The sequence below is a fragment of the Chiloscyllium plagiosum genome, chromosome 36, assembly GCF_004010195.1.
Source record: "Chiloscyllium plagiosum isolate BGI_BamShark_2017 chromosome 36, ASM401019v2, whole genome shotgun sequence".
NCBI classification, from domain to species: domain Eukaryota; kingdom Metazoa; phylum Chordata; class Chondrichthyes; order Orectolobiformes; family Hemiscylliidae; genus Chiloscyllium; species Chiloscyllium plagiosum.
This window is the reverse complement of record NC_057745.1, coordinates 36245473-36265881: the sequence shown is the minus strand read 5'-3', so window position 1 is coordinate 36265881 and position 20409 is coordinate 36245473. Positions and strand designations below refer to the sequence as shown.

General features: G+C 43.6%; 1 protein-coding gene across 4 annotated transcripts in view; it reads right to left on the bottom strand.

Annotated features, from left to right (window-relative positions):
- The window catches only part of LOC122541109 (calcium-binding mitochondrial carrier protein SCaMC-3-like), a 130791-nt gene that overhangs the window by 14424 nt on the left and 95958 nt on the right, over nt 1–20409 (bottom strand). The window contains exon 7 of one of the 4 annotated variants that reach the window (XM_043677677.1): nt 4458–4489. The exons of the other annotated variants lie outside the window; for them this stretch is intronic. Within the exon in view, the coding sequence (XP_043533612.1) occupies nt 4479–4489 (11 nt within the window). The 3' untranslated portion in view covers nt 4458–4478. Of the gene's footprint in view, nt 1–4457; nt 4490–20409 lie in introns of those variants that run through there. 4 annotated transcript variants of the gene reach the window in all.

Here is a 20409-nt window from a genome sequence, read left to right as displayed (position 1 = left end):
AAAGTAATGGAAATGGTACTGAGGGATAGGATTTATGAGTATCTGGAAAGACACTGCTTGATTAGGGACAGCCAGCACGGATTTGTGAAGGGTAGGTCTTGCCTTACAAGTCTTATTGAATTCTTTGAGGAGGTGACTAAGCATGTGGATGAGGGTAGAGCAGTGGATGTAGTGTACATGGGTTTTAGTAAGGCATTTGATAAGGTTCTCCATGTTAGGCTTATGCGGAGGTCAGGAGGCATGGGATAGAGGGAGATTTGGCCAATTGGATAGAAAACTGGCTAACCGGTCGAAGGGTGGGTCAGTAAATTTGCAGATGATACGAAGATAGGTGGAGTTGTGGACAGTGAGGAGGGCTGTTGTCGGCTGCAGAGGGACTTAGATATGATGCAGAGCTGGGCTGAGGAGTGGCAGATGGAGTTCAACCCTGTCAAGTGTGAGGTTGTGCATTTTGGAAGGACAAATAAGAATGCGGAATACAGGGTTAACGTTAGGGTTCTTAGTCAGGTGGAGGAACAGAGGGATCTTGGGGTCTATGTACATAGTTCTTTGAAGGTTGCCACTCAGGTGGATAGAGTTTGTAAGAAGGCCTATGAGTATTATCGTTCATTAGCAGAGGGATTGAATTCAAGAGTCGTGAATTGATGTTGCAACTGTACAGGACTTTGGTCAGGCCACATTTGGAGTATTGTGTGCAGTTCTGGTCGCCTCACTTTAGGAAAGATGTGGAAGCTTTGGAGGGGGTGCAGAGAAGATTTACCAGGATGTTGCCTGGAATGGAGAGGAAGTCGTACGAGGATAGGTTGAGAGTTCTCGGCCTTTTCTCGTTGGAATGGCGAAGGATGAGGGGTGACTTGATAGAGGTTTATAAGATGATCAGAGGAATAGATAGAGTAGACAGTCAGAAACTTTTTCCCCGGGTACAACAGAGTGTTACAAGGGGACATAAATTTAAGGTGAAGGGTGGAAGGTATAGGGGAGATGTCAGGGGTGGGTTCTTTACCCAGAGAGTGGTGGGGGCATGGAATGCGCTGCCCGTGGGAGTGGTAGAGTCGGAATCATTGGCGACCTTTAAGCGGCATTTGGATAGGTACATGGATGGGTACTTAATCTAGGTTAGAAGTTCGGCACAACATCGTGGGCCGAAGGGCCTGTTCTGTGCTGTATTGTTCTATGTTCTATGTTCTATCTCTAAATCACCTGCCTTTAGCCGTATAAGTGTTCCCCCTCAATCTTGACCCTATCACTAAGGAAAACAGTTGCTTTCTACTCACCCTACATGACCTTCATAATCTTATACACCTCTATCAGGTCCCCCCTCAACCTTCTCTGCTCCAAAGAAAACAACAGAGCTTATCCAGCCTCTCTTCATTGCTAAATGCTCCATCTCAGGCAACATCCTGCTCTGTACCCCTACAGTGCAACCACATCTTTCCTTATACTAGTGAGCAGAACTGCACATCATACTCCAGCTGTGGCCTAACCAAAGTTCTGTAGAGCTCCAACAATAACCTTCCTGGTCTTATAGCCTATACATTGAATGAAAAAGACAAGCATTCTGTATGCCTTCGATATTTTCTTCATGTAATTAAAAAAGTTATCCTGTGCTTGAAAAGGTTGGAGGACAATGTTTTAGCTAATAGTTACTGTCCTACCTGTCCATCTTTATTCCCACCTATTCGCTCCACCCTCGCAGAGCATTAAGCAGAAGGTGATGGTAAAGGGACATTTGTGTGACTGGAAACTTTGTTCAATTGGTTTCTACAGACTCCTAGCTGTTTGTGATATATATAAATGATTTAGACTTAAAAGTAGGAGAGTTGTTTGGTATGTTTGCTGATGATATAGCAATTGGTGGGGTGGTTAAACAGAGAGGAGGATAGCCTTAAGCTACAGGAGGATTTGGATAGGCTGTTCAGATGAGCTGATCAGTGGCAAATGGACTTCAGTCTGGATAAATGCGATTGATGCACTTAGGCAGGATCTGCAAGCAGGAAAATACATGTTGAATTAAAAGGCCCTGGGATGCACTGAGGATGAGAGGGACCTTGGTGTGCATGTCCATTGGTTCTTTAAGATATCAGGACATAATTAGGATAAAGTCATTAAGAAGGCATATAATAAACTTGCCATTATTTGCTGAGGCATAGAGTTTATGAACAGGGAGATTGTGTTGTATAAATGTTGGTTAGGCTGCACTTAGTTGTAAGGGAAGAAGTTGGGTATGAAATTCCAGCTGGGATTAGCATGATGGAGAGAGTTTCAGTTAATAGGCAGTAATCATATACAGAGGGACCTCGATTATCCGAACAACATGGGCGAGGACTATTTTGTTCGGATATCCAAACATTTGGATAATCAAATGTTCAAATAATACAGTTTAGCCAAATATTGGGACCCTAAGATCTTGTTTGGATAAACCAAAATTCAGATGATCGAGGTTCCTCGGGAAATTGTTTAAGATTTGTTTTCTTTTATTCTTGTTCAAGAAAGTAGTCATTTTAAAAGAATGGTTATGTAAACACATAATCACATAATGTAGCAGTCAGTTTATGTGAAAGTGCAAAGTGGCTGAACTAGCTTTAACCTTGAAGCATTACTTCGAATTGGAATGTGAAGACGACCCCGTCCATGACAAGAAAGGTAAAGCAATAGGGTTTAGTCAGGGATGGGAATGAAGTATAGACTTCAGACAAGAGATAGGATGGCACCTAGGAAGATAGGAAGTGCTGAGACTGGGGTTAACATCTGTGCCATGTCTCTTTTGGAATGTATGAAAAAAGGTGTTTTGGAATTTGAATGATCCATTGTCTACATCACCTACAATGTAATCACATCAAGTCCATACCAACCCTTTGAAAATCTGATGAATCCTCATTGAGATGGAATGCTACACCAGAAGCTTTTCTGGATTGACCTGTAGCTTGAAGCTCCTGAAATTATTTCATCAAGTAATTTAAAACAACAGGGTATTGTGTGCACTTTGGAACCCTCGTTATAGGAGGGATGTGATTATATTGCAAAGGGTGTAGAGAAAATTTAAAATTGACTAAGATGTTGGCTGGGCTGGGGAGTCTTAGTTATGAAGAGAGGTTGGATAGATTGTGATTGTTTTCGTTAGAGTAGAGGAGACTGAGGAGGCACATGATTCAGGTGGGGAAAATTATGAGGGGCATAGGTAGGGTAAATGAAAGAAACACTTCCCTTTGATGGAAGGATCGATGACCAGGGGCATAGATTTAAGGTAAAGGATAGGAGATTTAGATGAGATGTGAGGAACTTCTTTTCGCTGAGGAAGTGGTGAGAATTTTAAACTCATTGAGGATGGTAGAGGCAGAAACCCACATAACATTTAAGTTGCAGTTAGATGTGCATTTGTGATGCAAAGGCATACAGAGCAATGATGAAAGTGAGGACTGCAGATGCTGGAGATCAGAGTCAAGTATAGAGTGGTGCTGGAAAAGGTCAGGCAAATCGATGTTTCGGGCAGGAGCCCTTCATCAGGAATGAGAATACAAAGCAATGGGCCAAGCGCTGGAAAATAGGGTTAGAACAGCTATGTGCTTGTTTTTGACTGGCATAGACTTGATCGGCTGAAGGTCCTTTTTCTGTGCTCCAGACCTCTATAATTTGATTTCTGTAGACTGATAAACTTTGCACTGCGAGTACAAGCCCATGCTGCAAGTACAAGCCTTAGAACGCTAGAAAACAAAACCAATTGCATGCTGCCCTGAGAAAAAACATGTTCACTTACTGACCTTTGGGATGATTCTGTCATTCTAAAAAAGCTGATTTCTGTCTCTCTCTTCCTGTGTTATAGAACACTGATATCTTGTTGCTAAGGAGTAGTTGCTTTTTTCCTCTACCCTTGTTGCTTAAGGCATGAAACAATCACCTCAAGGATTTAGAAGCATTATTTTATATGCATGTAATTAAACCAGGCAACTCGAAACACCTACAGAACTTAAAAATGCAACAAAAATTGGGTCCTTCCCTTCTTATCACACATAATAGAGATATAAATCTAACATAAAGGGCAATATTTTATAATGTAAAACGAAGAATTACAGAAGTAAGTGAGCCTTGCTTCAGTTGTGAGTAACGTGTTGGAAAAGATTATAAGAGGTAGGATTTATAATCACCTAGAAAGGAATAAGTTGATTTGGGATAGTCAATATGATCGTGCCTCACTAACCTTATTGAGTTCTTTGAGGTGATGACCATACAAGTGGGTGAGGGTAAAGTGGTTGATGTGAGGTATATTGATTTCCATAAGGTCTTTGATGAGGTTCCTCACAGTAGACTATTGCACAAAATATGGAGGCATGGGATTGAGGGTGACTCAGTGGTTTGGGTCAGAAATTGATTAACTGAAAGAAGACAGAAGATGGTGGTTGATGTGAAATGTTCATCTTGGAGTTCAGTTACTAGTGGTATACCACAAAGATCTATTTTGGGTCCACTGCTGCTTGTCATTTTTATAGATGACCTGGATGAGGGTGTAGAAAGATGGCTTAGTAAATTGGGTGAACTGGCCACTTCTCTTTCATTGTACAATTGTTTAAAAAACACTTAAAAGCTTTATCAAGTAGATATTTCCAGACATATTAGAAACTCTACCTTTACAACACCTTTGGAAAAAAAAACACCAAGGACTAGAAAACTTTATTAAAGGAGCAGTATCGTCACACACATGATTTTGTCAGGTGTGTCCAGGAAGGATTTCTGACTCAATACATAGATAGGGGAGAGGTCATAATGATTTTGGTGCTAAGCAATGAGCAAGGCCAGGTGCCAGATCTCTTGGTGGAAGAGCATTTCAGTGACAGTGACCATAACTGCCTCACCTTTATCTGAGTCATGGAGAGGGATAGGAACAGATAGTATTGGAAGGTATTTAATTGGGGGAGGGGAAACTATACTGCTATTAGACAGGAGCTGTGGGGCATAAATTGGGAACAATTGTTCTACAGGAAATACACAACAGAAATGTGTTGGCTGTTTAAGGAGCACTTGTTGCGAGTGTTGGATAACTTTGTCCCACTGAGACAGGCAAGGAACGGTAAGGTGAAGAAGCCTTGGGTGACAAGAGCAGAGGAGCTTCTTGTCAAAAGGAAGAAGGAAGATTACTTAAGGTTGAGGAAGCAAGGAACTGCCAAAGCTACTTTAGAGAGTAGTTAGGAATGAAGTCAAATATGGATTGAGAAGAGCTAGGAGGGGGCACAAAACAGCCTTGGCGGGAAGGATTAGGGAAAACCTAAAGGCGTTCTACACTTATGTGAGGAATAAGAGAATGATCAGAGAGCGGGTAGGGCAAATCAGGAATAATGGAGGAACTTGTGCCTGGAGCTTTAAGAGGTAGGGGAGGCCCTAAATGAGTTCTTTGCTTCAGTATTCACGAGAGAGAGGGATCTTGTTGATAGTGAGAATGCCGTGAACCAGGTTAATGGGCTTGAACAGATTAATATTGAGGGAGTGGATGTGTTGGAAATTCTGGGAAGCATGAAGATAGATCAGTCCCAAGGCCAGACCAGATATATCCAAGGTCACTACAGGAAGTGAGGAATGAGATTGCAGTGTCTCTGGATCCTCACTCTCTATGGGAGTAGTACCAGATGATTGGAGGGAGGTGAATGCTGTTCCTCTGTTCAAGAAAGAGAATAGGTAAATCCCAGAGAATTACAGACCGCTCAGTCTTATGTCTGTGGTAAGCAAGGTACTGAAAAGGATTCTGAGAGATAGGATTTGATAATATTTAGTAAAACATAGTTTGATTAAAGATAGTCAGCATGGCTTTATGAGGGGCAGGTCATGCCTCACAAGCTTTATTGAGTTCTTTGAGGATGTGACGAGACAATTTGACAAAGGTCGAGCAGTGGATATGGTGCAGCTAGTGTCGAGTGGCTGTTGCAGGCTACAACATGACTGACAGAATACAGAGCTGGGCTGAGAAGTGGCAGATGGAGTTCAACATGGATAAATGAGAAATGATTCAATTTGGAAGGTCGAATTTGAATGCTGAATACAGAGTTACAGACAGGATTCTTGGCAGTGTGGAGGAACAGCAGGATTTTGAGGTCCATGTACATGGATCCCTCAAAGTTCCCACCCAAGTTGATAGATTGTTAAGAAGTCTTATGGTGGTTTGGCTTTCATGAACAGGGGAATTGAGTTTAAGAGCCATGAGGTTTTGCTGCACCTCGTAAAAAAAAAAAAGGAGAAAGTGAGGACTGCAGATGCTGGAGATCAGAGTCAACAGTGTGTTGCTGGAAAAGTACAGCAGGTCAGAGAGCATCCTCGGAATATTGTATCTAGTTGGAATATTGTATCTAGTTGGAATATTGTATCTAGTTCTGATTGTCTCATTATAGGAAGGATATAGATGCTTCAGAGATGGTGCAGAGGGGATTTACCAGGATGCTGCCTGGATTGGAGAGCTTTCTTATGAAGACAAGTTGAGTTAGCTAGGACTTTTCACACTGGAAGAAGGAAGAGAGGTGACTTGACAGAGGTGTAACAAGCTAAGAAGAGGCATAGATAGAGTAGATAGCCAGAGACCTTTCCCCAGGGCAGAAATGGTGTCACGAGGAGTCATAAATTTAAGATGTTTGGAGGAAGGTATAGGGGAGATGTCAGAGGTAGATTCTTTAACACAGAAAGTAGTGGGTGCATGGAAAGTACTGCCGGCAGTGGTAGTAGAGTCAGAGACATTAGGGACATTTAAACGACTGCTGGACAAGCACATGGGTGGCAGCTAAATTGCGGGATGCGTAGGTTAGGTTGATCCTAGATTAGTATAAATGCTTGGCACAACATTGTGGGCCGAAGGGACTGCACTTGTCTATTCTATATTCTATATTAATAAAAGGTAGAGGCACTGGACACTGCAAAGGCAATGGACCCTGGCAATAATACTGAAGGTTTGCGCTCCAAAACCTGCCGCTTCCTTAGCCATGTTCTTGTAATACAGTTACAACACTGACATTTACCCAACAATGTGGAAAATTTCCCAGGTAGTTCCTATACACAAATGCAGGATAAATCCAACTCAACCAATCAGCTCCATTTTCAGCAGTAGTGGGAGCAGTGACAGTGAGGACCGGGGGCTGCCGGGAAGGTAAATTAATCCTTTAAAAATTCTACCTTGTGTATAACCAGACTGCACACCGAGCAGGAACGGACATGGGACTGCTGAGTAAGTGAGGTAATATATTTGGGTGGTTGCTTTAACCAAAGAACTACTTAGGTAGTGTCTCCCTCCCATCCTCTTCCTCTAACCAAAAAAAAATTCTGTGTGCCAAATTAGTAAGATTACTAGTTTGTTTTTCAATAGTCTATTTGGGAATTCAGAATGGTGGTAATGGGGGTTAGGGCAGTTGAATGTTCCTCCTGGGAGATAAGGATCGCTACTAGTTTCCCCACTGCCTTCCTCTGTGGGAAGTGCACCCAACTCCAGCTCCTCAGAAACTGCGTTAGGGTTCTGGAATTGGAGCTGGATGAACTTCAAATCATTCAGGAGGCTAAGGGGGTAACTGAGAGGAGGTACAGGGAGATAGTCACACCTCAGGTACAGGAAGAAGGTAGATGAGTTACAATCAGGGGACAGACAGAAAAAGAACAGGCAGACAGTGCAGGGATCCCCTGTGGCCATTTCCCCCACTAACAAGTATACAGTTTTGGATACTGTAGGGGGGATGACTTACCAGGGGTAAGCAATGGGGCACAGGTCTCTGGCACAGAGTCTGTCCCTGATACTCAGAAGGGAAGGAGGGAGATGAGCACAGCATTAGTCACTGGGGACTCCTAAGTTAGGGGGACAGATAGGAGGTTCTGTGGGAGAGAGACTCACAGTTGGTTTGTTGCCTCCCAGGTGCCAGGGTTTATGATGTCTCAGATCATGTGGTTGGGATCCTGAAGGGAGAGGGGGAGCAGCCTCAAGACATGACCCACATAGGCACCAACAACATAGGTAGGAAAAGGAATGGGGATAGAAGGCAGAACTTCAGGGAGATATGGTGGAAGCTTAGAGGTAGAACCAATAGAATTGTTATCTCTGGTTTGTTACCCGTGCAGCGTGCTAGCGAGGTGAGAAATAGAAAGCGAGAACAGTTGAAAATGTGGCTACACGGTGGCACAGTGGTTAGCACTGCTGCCTCACAGCGCCAGAGACCCGGGTTCAATTCCCGCCTCAGGCGACTGACTGTCTGGAGTTTGCACATTCTCCCCGTGTCTGCGTGGGTTTCCTCCGGGTGCTCCGGTTTCCTCCCACAGTCCAAAAATGTGCAGGTCAGGTGAATTGGCCATGCTAAATAGCCCGTAGTGTTAGGTGCAGGGGTAAATGTAGGGGAATGGGTATGGGTGGGTTGCGCTTCGGCGGGTCGGTGTGGACTTGTAGGGCCGAAGGGCCTGTTTCCACACTGTAAAGTAATCTAATCTAATCTATAAGGAATGGGTGCAGGAGTCAGGGATTCAGATACCTGGATAATTGGGGCTCATTTTGGATTAGATGGGACATCTACAAACAGGATAGTCTATACCAGAGCCAGAGGGGGACCAATATCCAGGGAGGGAAATTTGCTAATGCTCTTTGGGAGGGTTTAAACTCATTCAGCAGGGATGGGAGCCTGATTTATAGCTCCAGTGTACAGGAGGTTGAGAGTAGTGAGGTCATAAATAAGGTATCTAGGTTGCAAGAATATACCAGTAAGCAGTAAGATGGTTTGCAAAGATGATTCTGGATAGGAATGAAAGCAACAGGGTAGGTTGTTATGGAGTCTTTAACTTTCCAAATATTGACTGGAAATGCTATAGTTTGAGTACTTTAGGTGGGTCAGTCTTTGTCCACTGTATGCAGGAAGGCCAACAAGAAGCGAGGCCACATTAGATTTGGTACTGGATAATGAAGCAGGCCAGATGTTAGATTTGGAGGTAGGTGAGCACTTTGGTGATAGTAACCATAATTCAGTTACATTTTGGTGATGTTGATCACAATTCAGTTACATTTACTCTAGCTATAGAAATGAATAGGTATATACCGCCGAGCAAGAGTTATAGCTGGGAGAAAGGCAATTATGATGTGATTAGGCAAGATTTCGGATGAGGAAGGAAACTGAAGGGGCTGGGCACAACTGAAATGTGGACCTTGTTCAAGGAATAGCCACTGCATGACTGTGATAATATATACCTGTCAGGCAGGAAGGAAGTGGTCGAGCGAGGGAACCATTATTTACTAAAGAAGTTGAATTCCTGGTCAAGAGGAAGAAGGAGGCTTATGTAAAGATGAGACGTGAATGCTCAGTTAGGGCATTTGAGAGTTACAGGTTAGCCAGGGAGGATCTAAAAAGAGAACTAAGAAGAGCCAGGAGGGGACATGAGAAGTCGTTGGCAGGTAGGATCAAGGAAGACGCTAAGGCTTTCTATAGGTATGTCAGGAATAAAAGAATGACTTGAGTAAGATTTGGCATGTCAAGGAGAGTGGGATATTGTGCATGGAGTCTGAGGAGATAGCAGGAATGGTAAATGAATATTTTCATCAGTTTTCCCACAGGAAAAAGGTAATGTTGTTGAGGATAACACTGAGGTACAGGTTATTAGACTAGACGGGATTGAGGTTTATGGGGAGGAGGTGTTAGCAATTCTGGAAAGCGTGAAAATAGATACATCCCCTGAGCTGGATGGGATTTTTCGAGAATTCTCTGGGAATCTTAGAATCCCTAGTGTGGGGACAGGCCCTTCTACCCAATAACCCCACACTGACCCTCCAATTTACCCCTGACTAATGCACCTACACATCCCAGAACACTATGGGCAATTTAGCACAGCCAATCCGCCTAACCTGCACATCTTTGGATTGTGGGAGGAAACCACAGCATCCGACGGAAACCCACACAGACACAGAGAAAATGTGCAAACTCCAAACAGACAGTCGCCTGAGGCTGGAATTGAACCCTGGTGCTGTGAGGCTGCAATGCTACCCACTGAGCCACTGTGCCACGTGGAAGCTAGGGAGGAGTTTGCAGATCCTTTGACCTTGCTCTTTATGCTTCATTATCTACAGGAATAGTGCCAGAACACTGGAGGATAGCAAATGTTGTCCTCATGTTCAAGAAGGGGAGTAGAGACAACCTTGGTAATTATAGACCAGTGAGCCTTACTACGGTTCTGGGTAAAGTGTTCGAAAGGATTATAAGAGATAGGATTTATAATCATCCAGAAAGGAATAACTTGATTAGAGATAGTAAGCACTGTTTTGTGAAGGATCAGTCATGCCTCACCATCTTCTTGAGTTCTTTGAGAAGGTGACCAAACAGGTGGATGAGGGAAAAATGGTTGATGTGGTGTATATGGATTTCAATACGGCATTTGATAAGGTTCCTTATGGTAGGCTATTGCAGAAAATATGGAGGCATGGGATGGGGGGGTGATTTAGCTGTTTGGATCAGAAATTAGCTAGCTGTAAGAAGACAGAGGATGGTGCTTGATGGGAAATATTCATCCTGGAGGTCAGTTATTAGCGGTGTACCGCAAGGATTTGTTTTGGGGGTCACTGCTGTTTGTCATTTTCATAATTGACCTGGATGAGGGCATAGAAGGATGTAAATTTGTGGATGACACTAAGGTCAGTGGAGTTGTGGAGTCAGTGGAGAATATCTGTTTTACTGTGGAATAGCTACAGAGGGTTCCTCCACTGTCTGCCTAGACCTCTGAATGCCTGGGTACCCATTCTCTTTCTGCCTGTGGAGACGTAGCCTGTAGTGTGAGCACTTCTCTGTACATGCTTTCCATGATATGCTCAGCTTGGTGTCGCACCCACCAATCCAGCTCTGAAACATAAGCTTCCAGGAACTGCAGATGGAGACACAACTATACACACACTGGCCCCTTGCACTGGAAACATGCTCAAAATGTTGAGGTCTCTTGCCCTGACTTGCCCCTTTGGACTAAACCTTTTAAAAGGCTCTTAAAATAAAATAATATCAATTACTTTAGGAGCCTTCTTTCCTTTACCTCCTTAAAAATAAAATATAGCCCTTACAAACTATACCAAAATCAAAATAAAGACTTTTACAAACTATAAGTAATAATAGGAGTGCAAATACTCACCAGCCTGTACTCAACCTATCAGCAACTTCCACTTGTCCCATGTTACCTTTGAACCCTGATGTCATCTCAGGACCTAAGCAGCTGCTCCTTGTCAGATTCTCTCTCTCTCTCTGGTATTCTGCACTGTAAGGAGTTCCTAAAATCCTAAAAAATTCCTAAAAGACACTCTTATGCCCCAGATTCCCTAAGACCTTAGTTTTATTCTAAAGAACAAAAGTACTCACCAATGATAGAAAAGGAGAAACTGATCACCTCCTCCCTCTTTCACCTAACTCACTGTTTCACCAAACTCCAGTTACACTTGAATGCAACAAAGCAGCATTCCATTGCACTGCAGGTGGGGCAGGGAATGAGTTAGCAAGAGAGTTTGGTCCAATATGACAAGAAATGTCACCAAGCTTCGCAGCAGAAACCTCACCAAACCTTACACAACTGCATACCAAAAATAGTCCCACAAAAGCCATTTACCAAAATCTAATGTGCAATATCCTTACTGGTGAAAAGCAAAAGAACTGAAATGGCTTCTGTATCTCTTCATATAACTCCAAGTTTATGTGAGCAATATTTATTTCAGCAATAGCGAGTTTTTCTTTTTGATAAGAATTACCTCTAAATCTCAGGTATCTTGTTTCCATCCCTAGCACTCATGGCAGTATTTGTTCTTAGCCTGACAGCTGGTAGATTTACATCCTGGTCTGTTGTACTCTTTTTTTTTGTATCATGGATTTACCTCAACTTCCAGAAATATGCACAAATGTGTCCTTGTGACAATGAAAACACCTAGGCCTTCCACCCTCAGCACTTTCTTTTCTAGCCTGAGAAGATACTATTTTCCTCAAGAGTTTCCTTCTAGCTCAAAATATGTACATCTTCCAGTTTCATTTTAAGTCCTCATTGACTTGGTTTTCTCAATCCTAGCATGAGCATCAATCCACATCTGTGTCATGAACTATTGCTGCCTTTTCCTTCTGTCTCTCTTGGATCCCTGTAAACTGACCTGTCTATGAAGTTCAGACACATATTTCTAGGAAACCTTGTAACCCAGTCCTAAAATGTCTTCCCAGTCACCATTAAACTTGAAAGGGTTCAGAAAAGATTTACAAGGATATTGCCAGGATTAGAGGGTTTGAGCTATAGGGAGAGGTTGAATAGACTGGGGTTTTTGCCTAGAATGTCATTTGCCTAGAAGAAATAATACATTCTTTCCACCCTACTAGGCCCAGTCTTAAATTGGGGCTTTTTTTTCTGGAGCATCAGAGACTGGGGAGTTATCTGAAGGAGGTTTATAAAATCATGAGGGCATGGATAAGCCAAGATCTTTTTCCCATAATAGGAGAGTCCAAAACTAGAGGGCATAGGTTTAAGGTGTGATGAGAAGATTTAAAAGGGACCTAAGGGGCAATGTTTTCGAGCAGAGAGTAGTGCACATATGGAAGTGTGCTGCCAGAGGAGGTGGTGGAGGCTTCTATAATTACAACATTAAAAAGGCATCTGGATGAATATATGAATAGGAAGGATTAGGAGAGATATGGTCCAAATGCTGGCAAATGGGGATAGATAATTTAAAATAATCTGGTCAGTGCAGATGGGTTGGACCGAAGGATTTGTTGCCATGCTGTACATCTCTATGACTCTATACACCTTTCAAAGCTACCTCTCTTGCAGCATGAATCACTTGAATCTTGAATGCAATTAGAAACACTAATTAGCTATTGTTAAAACTCCTGACTCTGTTCCATTTGAAATCAAATGGGCAATTAAGTTCTAATTATTTACAAAAATGCATTTTTTTCAATACCTTCATGGGACTTTGGAGATGTACAGGCTATCTGCTGTCTACACAAATATTTCTGGCATTGTCTACAAGTACACTGTGTATTTTCTTCCAATGAAAAGACTACTCCCTCTGTAATCTTAAAAATCAAACCATAATGTGACAAATTCCTTTCTTTGGTTATATGCAATTTGCACTACAAGCTTGAACTCTGTGAAATGGCATTATTTAGGAAAATGAAATTTTAATATTGCTGCATTTCACTGTTTCAAAACATTAATTACGTTCAGTAGGTCACTTAAAACAGTTCAGATTTTGCTGAAAAGAAGTTCTAGGGTGATAGTTAACTGTGAAGAAGACTTCAGGTCAGGCAGGGCTGCTAAAGGCAACTGTGTGGATTCTGGGCAGTTAGGTCTGAGAGACATCTCGAGTGGATGAATAGTACTGTGTCCTGCAATTCAGGTAATTCCTAGGAGTTGTGAAAACACCTTCATACAATTAATAGCAATGAACTACATGTAGTTGTGTTCAGGGACATCTAAGAGCTTGAAAGAAGGTGATACACAATTTCAATACAGCAGAGAGTGAGGTTGAAATCACAGAAGCAGTTTTTCTTCAATGTCTGAGCTCTGACAACAAAGCTGGGGCAGAACTTGCTAGGTGATGCTTGTTTAGAGTGGTGTTGGAAAAGCACAGCAGATCAGGCAGCATCCGAGGGTGGAGAGATAAATGGGAGGGAGATGGGGCTGGGAAGAAGGGTAGCTAAGAGAGCAATAGGTGGATGGAGGTGGGGATGAATGTGATAGGTCGGAGAGGAGGGTGGAGCAGATAGGTGGGAAAGAAGATTGGCAGGTAAGACAAGTCATGAGGATGGTGCAGAGATGCTCCCTGAAAGGCTCTGCGAGAAGGTGATCAGTCTCCCCGATGTAGAGGAGACCACATCAGGAGCAACGGACACAACAAATGACATTTGTGGAAGTGCGGGTGAAACTTTGATGGATGTAGAAGGCTCCTTTGGGGCCTTGGATGGAGGTGAGGGGGGGAGATGTGGGCGCAGGTTTTGCAATTCCTGTGGTGGCAGGGGAAGGTGTCTCCTGGAGACTGGACGCCTTCTCGCAGAGCGCTTTAGGGAACATCTCTGGGACACCCGCACCAATCAAACCCACCGCCCCGTGGCTGAATATTTCAAAGCCCCCCTCCCACTCTGCCGAGGACTTGCAGGCCCTGGGCCTCCTTCACCACCATTCCCTCCCCGCCCACTGCCTGGAGGAAGAACGCCTCATCTTCCACCTCGGAACACTTCAAATCCAGGGTATCAATGTGGACTTCACCAGTTTCCTCATTTCCCCTCCCCCCACCTTAACCGAGTTCCAACCTTCCAGCTCAGCACCATCCTCATGGCCTGTCCTACCTGCCAATCTTCTTTCCCACCTATCCACTCCAACCTCCTCTCCAACCTATCCCCACATCCATTCACCTATTGCACTCTTAGCTACCTTCTCCCCAGCCTCACCCCCCTCCATTTATTTTTCCACTCTGGAGATTCCCAGCCTCATTCCTGATGAAGAGCTCCTACCCAAAACGGCGATTTTCCTGCTCCTCGGATGCTGCCTGACCTGCTGTGCTTTACCAGCATCACTCTAATCGTAACTCTGACCTTCAGCATCTGCAAGTCCTCACTGTTTGATGCTATTTGATTCGTTCATCTATCATGGCGGCATGGTGGCTCAGCGGTCAGCCGAGGATCCACACTTGATTCGAGCCTCAGTCTATGTGGAGTTTGCACATTCTCCCCGTGTCTGCCTGGGTTTCCTCTGGGTGCTCCGGTTTCCTCCCACAATCCAAAGATGTGCAGGTTAAGTGAATTGGCCATGCTAAATTGCCCATAGTGTTTAAGGGTGTGTAAGTTAGGTGCATTAACCAGGGTAAACATAGAGTAATAGGATAGGGGAATGGGTCTGGATGGGTTACTCTTCGGAGGGTCAGTGTGGACTTGTTAGGCCAAATGTCCTGTTACCACACTGTAGGTATTCTACAATTGTCTGCTACACATATTTGCCTCAGCTTAACGTTGGGATGATGGGATATTTCTGTTTTTTGCACAATCCAAGTTTTTGTCAATAATCTTTGCATGTTTCCTTAATTAAGCTAAAAAAAAAGGGGCAAGTTAATAAAATCACGAAGGGCATTGATAGGGTTAATAGCCAAGGTCTTTTCCCCATGGTAGGGGAATCCATGGTAGAGGGCATAGGTTTAAGTTGAGAAAGAAAAGATTTAAAAGGAACCTAAGGGGCTTTTTTTTTCCACACAGAGAGTACTGTGTGTGTGGAATGAGCTGCCAGAGGAAGTGGTGGACACTGGTATGATTACAACATTTAAAAGGCATCTGAATGGGTACATGAATCAGAATGGTTTAGAAGGATATAGACTAAATGCTGGCAAATGGGACTAGCTTAATTTAGGATAATGGTGTTCAGGGATGTGTAGGTTAGGTGCAAAGTTAAAAATCATACAACACCAGGTTTTAGTCCAACAGGTATACTTGGAAGCGCTGCTCTTTCATCAGGTAGTTCATCAGAGCAACCACCTGATGAAGGAGCAGCGCTCCAAAAGCTAGTGCTTCCAAATAAACCTGTTGGTCTATAATCTGGTGTTGTGTGATTTTTAACTTTGTACACCTAGTCCAACACCGGCATCTCCAAATCATAGGTTAGTTGCATTAGTCAGGAGTAAATATGGAGTAATAAGGTAGGGCAATGGATGAGGTGCTTTTTGAAGGGTCGGTGTGGACTTGTTGAGCCAATGGGCCTGTTTCCACACTGTAGGGATTCTATGACAGCATCTGCAGTCTTCATTTTCTCCTAGTTTATCACAGATACAACTTCATAGAGTCATAGAGATGTAAAGCAGGGAAACAGACCCTTTGATCCAACTTGTCCATGCCAATCAGAAATCCATTATCCTTATTATTTGTTTTAGGATATCTGATTGGCATGGACAAGTTGGATCAAAGGGTCTGTTTCCCTGCTTTATATCTCTATGACTCTATGAAGTTGTATTTGTGATAAATAGGAGAAAGTGAGGACTGCAGATGCTTTCATAGAATCCCTACAGTGTGGAAACAAGCCCGTTGGCTCAACAAGTCCACACTGACCCTCCAAAAAGTAACTCACCCATTTCCCTATCCTATTATGCCACATTTACTCCTGACTGATGCAACTAACCTACACATTCCTGAACATTATGGGCAATTTAGCATGGCCAATTTACCTAACCAGCACATCTTTGGTTTTTGGGAGGATACCAGAGCACCTGGAGTAAACTCACGCAGACATGGGGAGAATGTACAAACGCCACACAGACAGTTGCCCGAGTCTGGAATCGAACCCGGGTCACTGGCGCTGTGAGGCAGCAGTGCTAACCACTGAGCCCACTGTGCTGCCCCTGGAGATGTTGGAGATCAGAGGCGAAAAGTGTGGTGCTGGAAAAGCACAGCAACTCAGGCAGCATCTGAGAAGGAGGAGAGTCGACGTTTCGGGCATAAGCCCTTGATCAGGAATGTGGGACAGGAAAGGGAGCTGAGAGATAAAAAGAAGGGTGTAGGTGGGAGGAAGGTAGCTGGGAAGGCATTAGGTAGATGTAGGTGAGGGGTGATAGTGATAGGTCGGCAGAGAGGGTGGAGGGGAGAGGTGGGAAGGAAAATGGACAGGTAGGACAGTTTAAGACAGCAGTGCTGACTTGGAGGGCTGGATCTGGGATAAGGTGGACCTAACGAGGGAGTCAGAGGGAATGGTCTCTGCTGAACACAGATAGGGATGGGGAGGGGAATATATCTCTAGTGGTGAGATCTGATTGCAAGTGACAGAAATAGCAGATGATAATGCGCTGTGTCCGGAGGTTGGTGGGGTGGAAGGTGGTGACCGGGGGTGGGGGGAAGGTTCTATCCTTGTTGTGGTTGGAGGGGTTCGAGAATGGAACTGCAGGAAGTGGTGGAGATGCACTGCAGGGATTGTTGATCATGTGGAAGGGGAAATTGCAGTTCTTGAAATAGGAGGCCATCTGGGATATCCTGGAGTGGATTTGCGCCTCCTGGGAGCAGATATGGTGGAGGCAAAGGAATTGGGAGTAAAGTATTGTGTTTTATAGGGGGGTGGAATGGGAGGATGTATAGTCCAGGTAGCTGTGGGAGTCGGTGATTTTGAAACAGATGTCCATGAGTCGGTCACCGGAGATTGAGACAGAGAGGTCCAGGATGGGGGTGAGGGAGATGTCTAAGATAGTCCAGGTGAACTTAAGGTCAGGATAGAAGGTAGTGGTGAAGTTGATGAACTGTTCAACCTCTGTAGCAGAGGAAAAGGTTGGGAGTGGTGCCAGGGTAAGACCAGAAGGTGGACTGTTCCACGTATTCCTTGAAGATGCAGGCATAGCTAGGGCACATGCACGTGCCCATGGCTATCCCTTTGGTCTGAAGAAAGTGGGAGGTTTCGAAGGAGAAGTTGTTGAGGGTGAAGACCAGTCCGCCAATCGAATGAGTGTGTCAGTGGAGGGGTACTGGTTGGGTCAGCGGGAGACAAAGAAACAGAGGGCTTGGAGGCCTTATCAGTGGGTCCAAATACTCCATACAATCATCACAGAAATTCCTAGATGACATCAAGAACATAAATATAGACAAGGATGAAGCAATGGTCTCACTCGCTGTAATGGCACTGTTCACGTCAATTGACAAAACTCTAGCCAGAAAGACAATAGCCAACTTCCTGGATAAACAGAACAGACGACACAACTGGAAACAAGGACTGCATGCTCAAACTACTAGACCTGTGCTTGACAACGCACTTCACATTCAACAACTAAATATATGAACAGCTCAATGGAACACCTATGGGCTCACCCATCTCTGGGCTTATAGCGGAAGTGGTGATGCAAAGACTGAAAGAAATACCCTTCCACAAATCTGACCCAAACTCTGGATCAGATACATGGACAACAGTTTTGTAATTATTAAGAAAATAGAGATCAAGAACACACACTGGATTATCATAACCATGCTCACATGGATCAGACTTACAAGAGAGGAGGAAACCAAGAACCAACTCCCATTTCTGGATGTGATGGTAGAAAGAACACAGAACAATGACTGCCCCACAAGAGTGTATAGGAAAGCCACGCACACGGACCAGATCCTGAACTACAATAACAACCACCCGAACACATACAAGAGAAGTTGCACTAGGACTCTGTTCAAAATGGCTACAACACACTGTAGCACTCCCAATCTGCAAAGAGAAGAACTGATTCTTCACCATGAACTGCATCTTCATCCCTGTAACTTCATCTGCAGATGCCTAACAGACAAACAACAAACAAGGACATGCCATGACTCAACACACCAGCCATGCTACCTTGTATAAAAAAAAAATCTTAGAACTAACAGCCAGACTTCTCCAACTGCTCAGATTCATGACAGCCCATAAACCGACAGGCACACTCACCAGGACAAAAGACCCTGTACCCAACATGTGCAAAACTAACGTAATTTATAATATTCCATGCAAAGACTGCATAAAACACTATACAGAGGAACCTTGATTATCCGAAGGACATGGGCAGGGAGTATTTGGCTTGGATAATCAAATGCCGGATAATCGATGTCGGATAACATAGTTAGCCACACATCGAGACTTTGCAACCTTGTTCAGATCATCCGAAATTTGGTCAACCGAATGTAGGATAATCGAGGTTCCTCTGTATAGGACAAACAGGCAGACAATAAGCAATCTGCATCCACGAACACCAACTAGCCATGATCGCCACGACCAGCTGTCCCTAGTAGCCACGCACACAGATGACAAGGACCACAAATTCGACTGGGACAACACAACGATCATAGAACAAGACCTAAACAGAGATCAGCCAGAGAATTTCTAGAAGCATGGCACTCATCTATAGATTCCATCAACAGACAGATAGGCCTAGACCCAAGAGACCAGCCACTACAATGAATAACCAGAACCAGCAACTGGAAGCAGCAGGAACGTAACCAAACAAATTCCAGAAGACACAGTATAACAACACTTCACAGGAGGCTCCAAAGGACTGAAGATGTCACCTAGACGGGGGATGAAACATCTGCAAATCAACTTCCCAACTCGGCAAACACACCCACAACTACGGCAGTTATTCTTTATTGATGAAAGAAGCTTGGTTGAATTATTTCAAATACTAAATCAATGGTACTAGTGTAGGTTTAGAGTAGTTTTTTTTGTCAGTGCGAGTTTGATGGGCTGAAGCATGCATTCTGTACTGTATAATTCTATGAATCGACGGTATAGTTTCAAGCCTATGTAATTGGCCGTATCACCACCATAGTTAAATTTTAAAATTTGTTGTGTTGGGTAAAGTGTGAGACTAGAAATCAGTGACCCCGCCAGCCTTGCTTGTAACACCAGATTTACTGTCGATAGTGCTCCAAAATTCTAACACTGTCACCAAGACAGAAACATCTGATAAAACATTTGAAACATAACCAAAACGGCAATCAGAAATAAATCAGGTAGTTTTAACCCCAATGACTAATATGCTTGAATCGGATGCAATATTAAATATTCTAAATTCTAAGCCTGACCCCAACCCATGTCAAAATCATTCATTTCAGCATTTAACAAAGACTGATCAGGAATGGGAGGCAATAAATCAGCTCAAAGAATGAGGGCGCAAGAACATGGTGGAAAGGGTGAACAATTATTTGAAAGAATGCAGGTGAATTCATAGAAGACTTTTGGTCTTTGCGTGTTTCCAGTTTAACAGAACAATTTAACTAATAGATTTCCCAAGTATCAAAAAGAAGGGCAAGTCAAAGTGAGAAGGATCATATCTATCAAGTTTTGACAACACTTGAGGAAGAGCAGGAATATTTCCATCATTGCCCAATAATAAAACAGTACCCTGCAATCTCCAACACATACCCTGTGGTATATTAAACAATCTCTCACAATCTCCGACCTGTACCCATCTTCCCTGAATTCACCCCTACCATCTTGCCCTGATCAAATCCCAAAACCTCTGAAATTGTTCACTTCCTTGCCATCCAGACCTTGACCCCTTTACTGAAAGCCTTGCATAAAAATAAAACTCTCAGACATGAGCGGTTCCATCTTTTGAATCAAATACACCTGACAAATTTCCCAAATTATCCATCCCTCTTCAGATGGGTGTCAATAAGCCTTGGCATTGACCTATTCCCTGCCACTATTTAACACCTAAGTACACCACGTTCTAACAACACAACCCAATTTTCAATAAATTACTCCACTGTCTCAATATTATTACTTAGCAAGTGACTCACTGCATTCATCCTTTTTTTAAATTCATTTGTGTAGGCATCAATGACTGGGCCATCATTTTTGTCGTGAACTGAGTGGCTTGCTGAGCTACTTCAGAGGACAGTTATGAATCAACCATGTTGCTGTGGATTTGAGGTCACATGTAGGCCAGACCAGTTAATGAGGAGGGCAGATTTCCTTCCCAAAAGT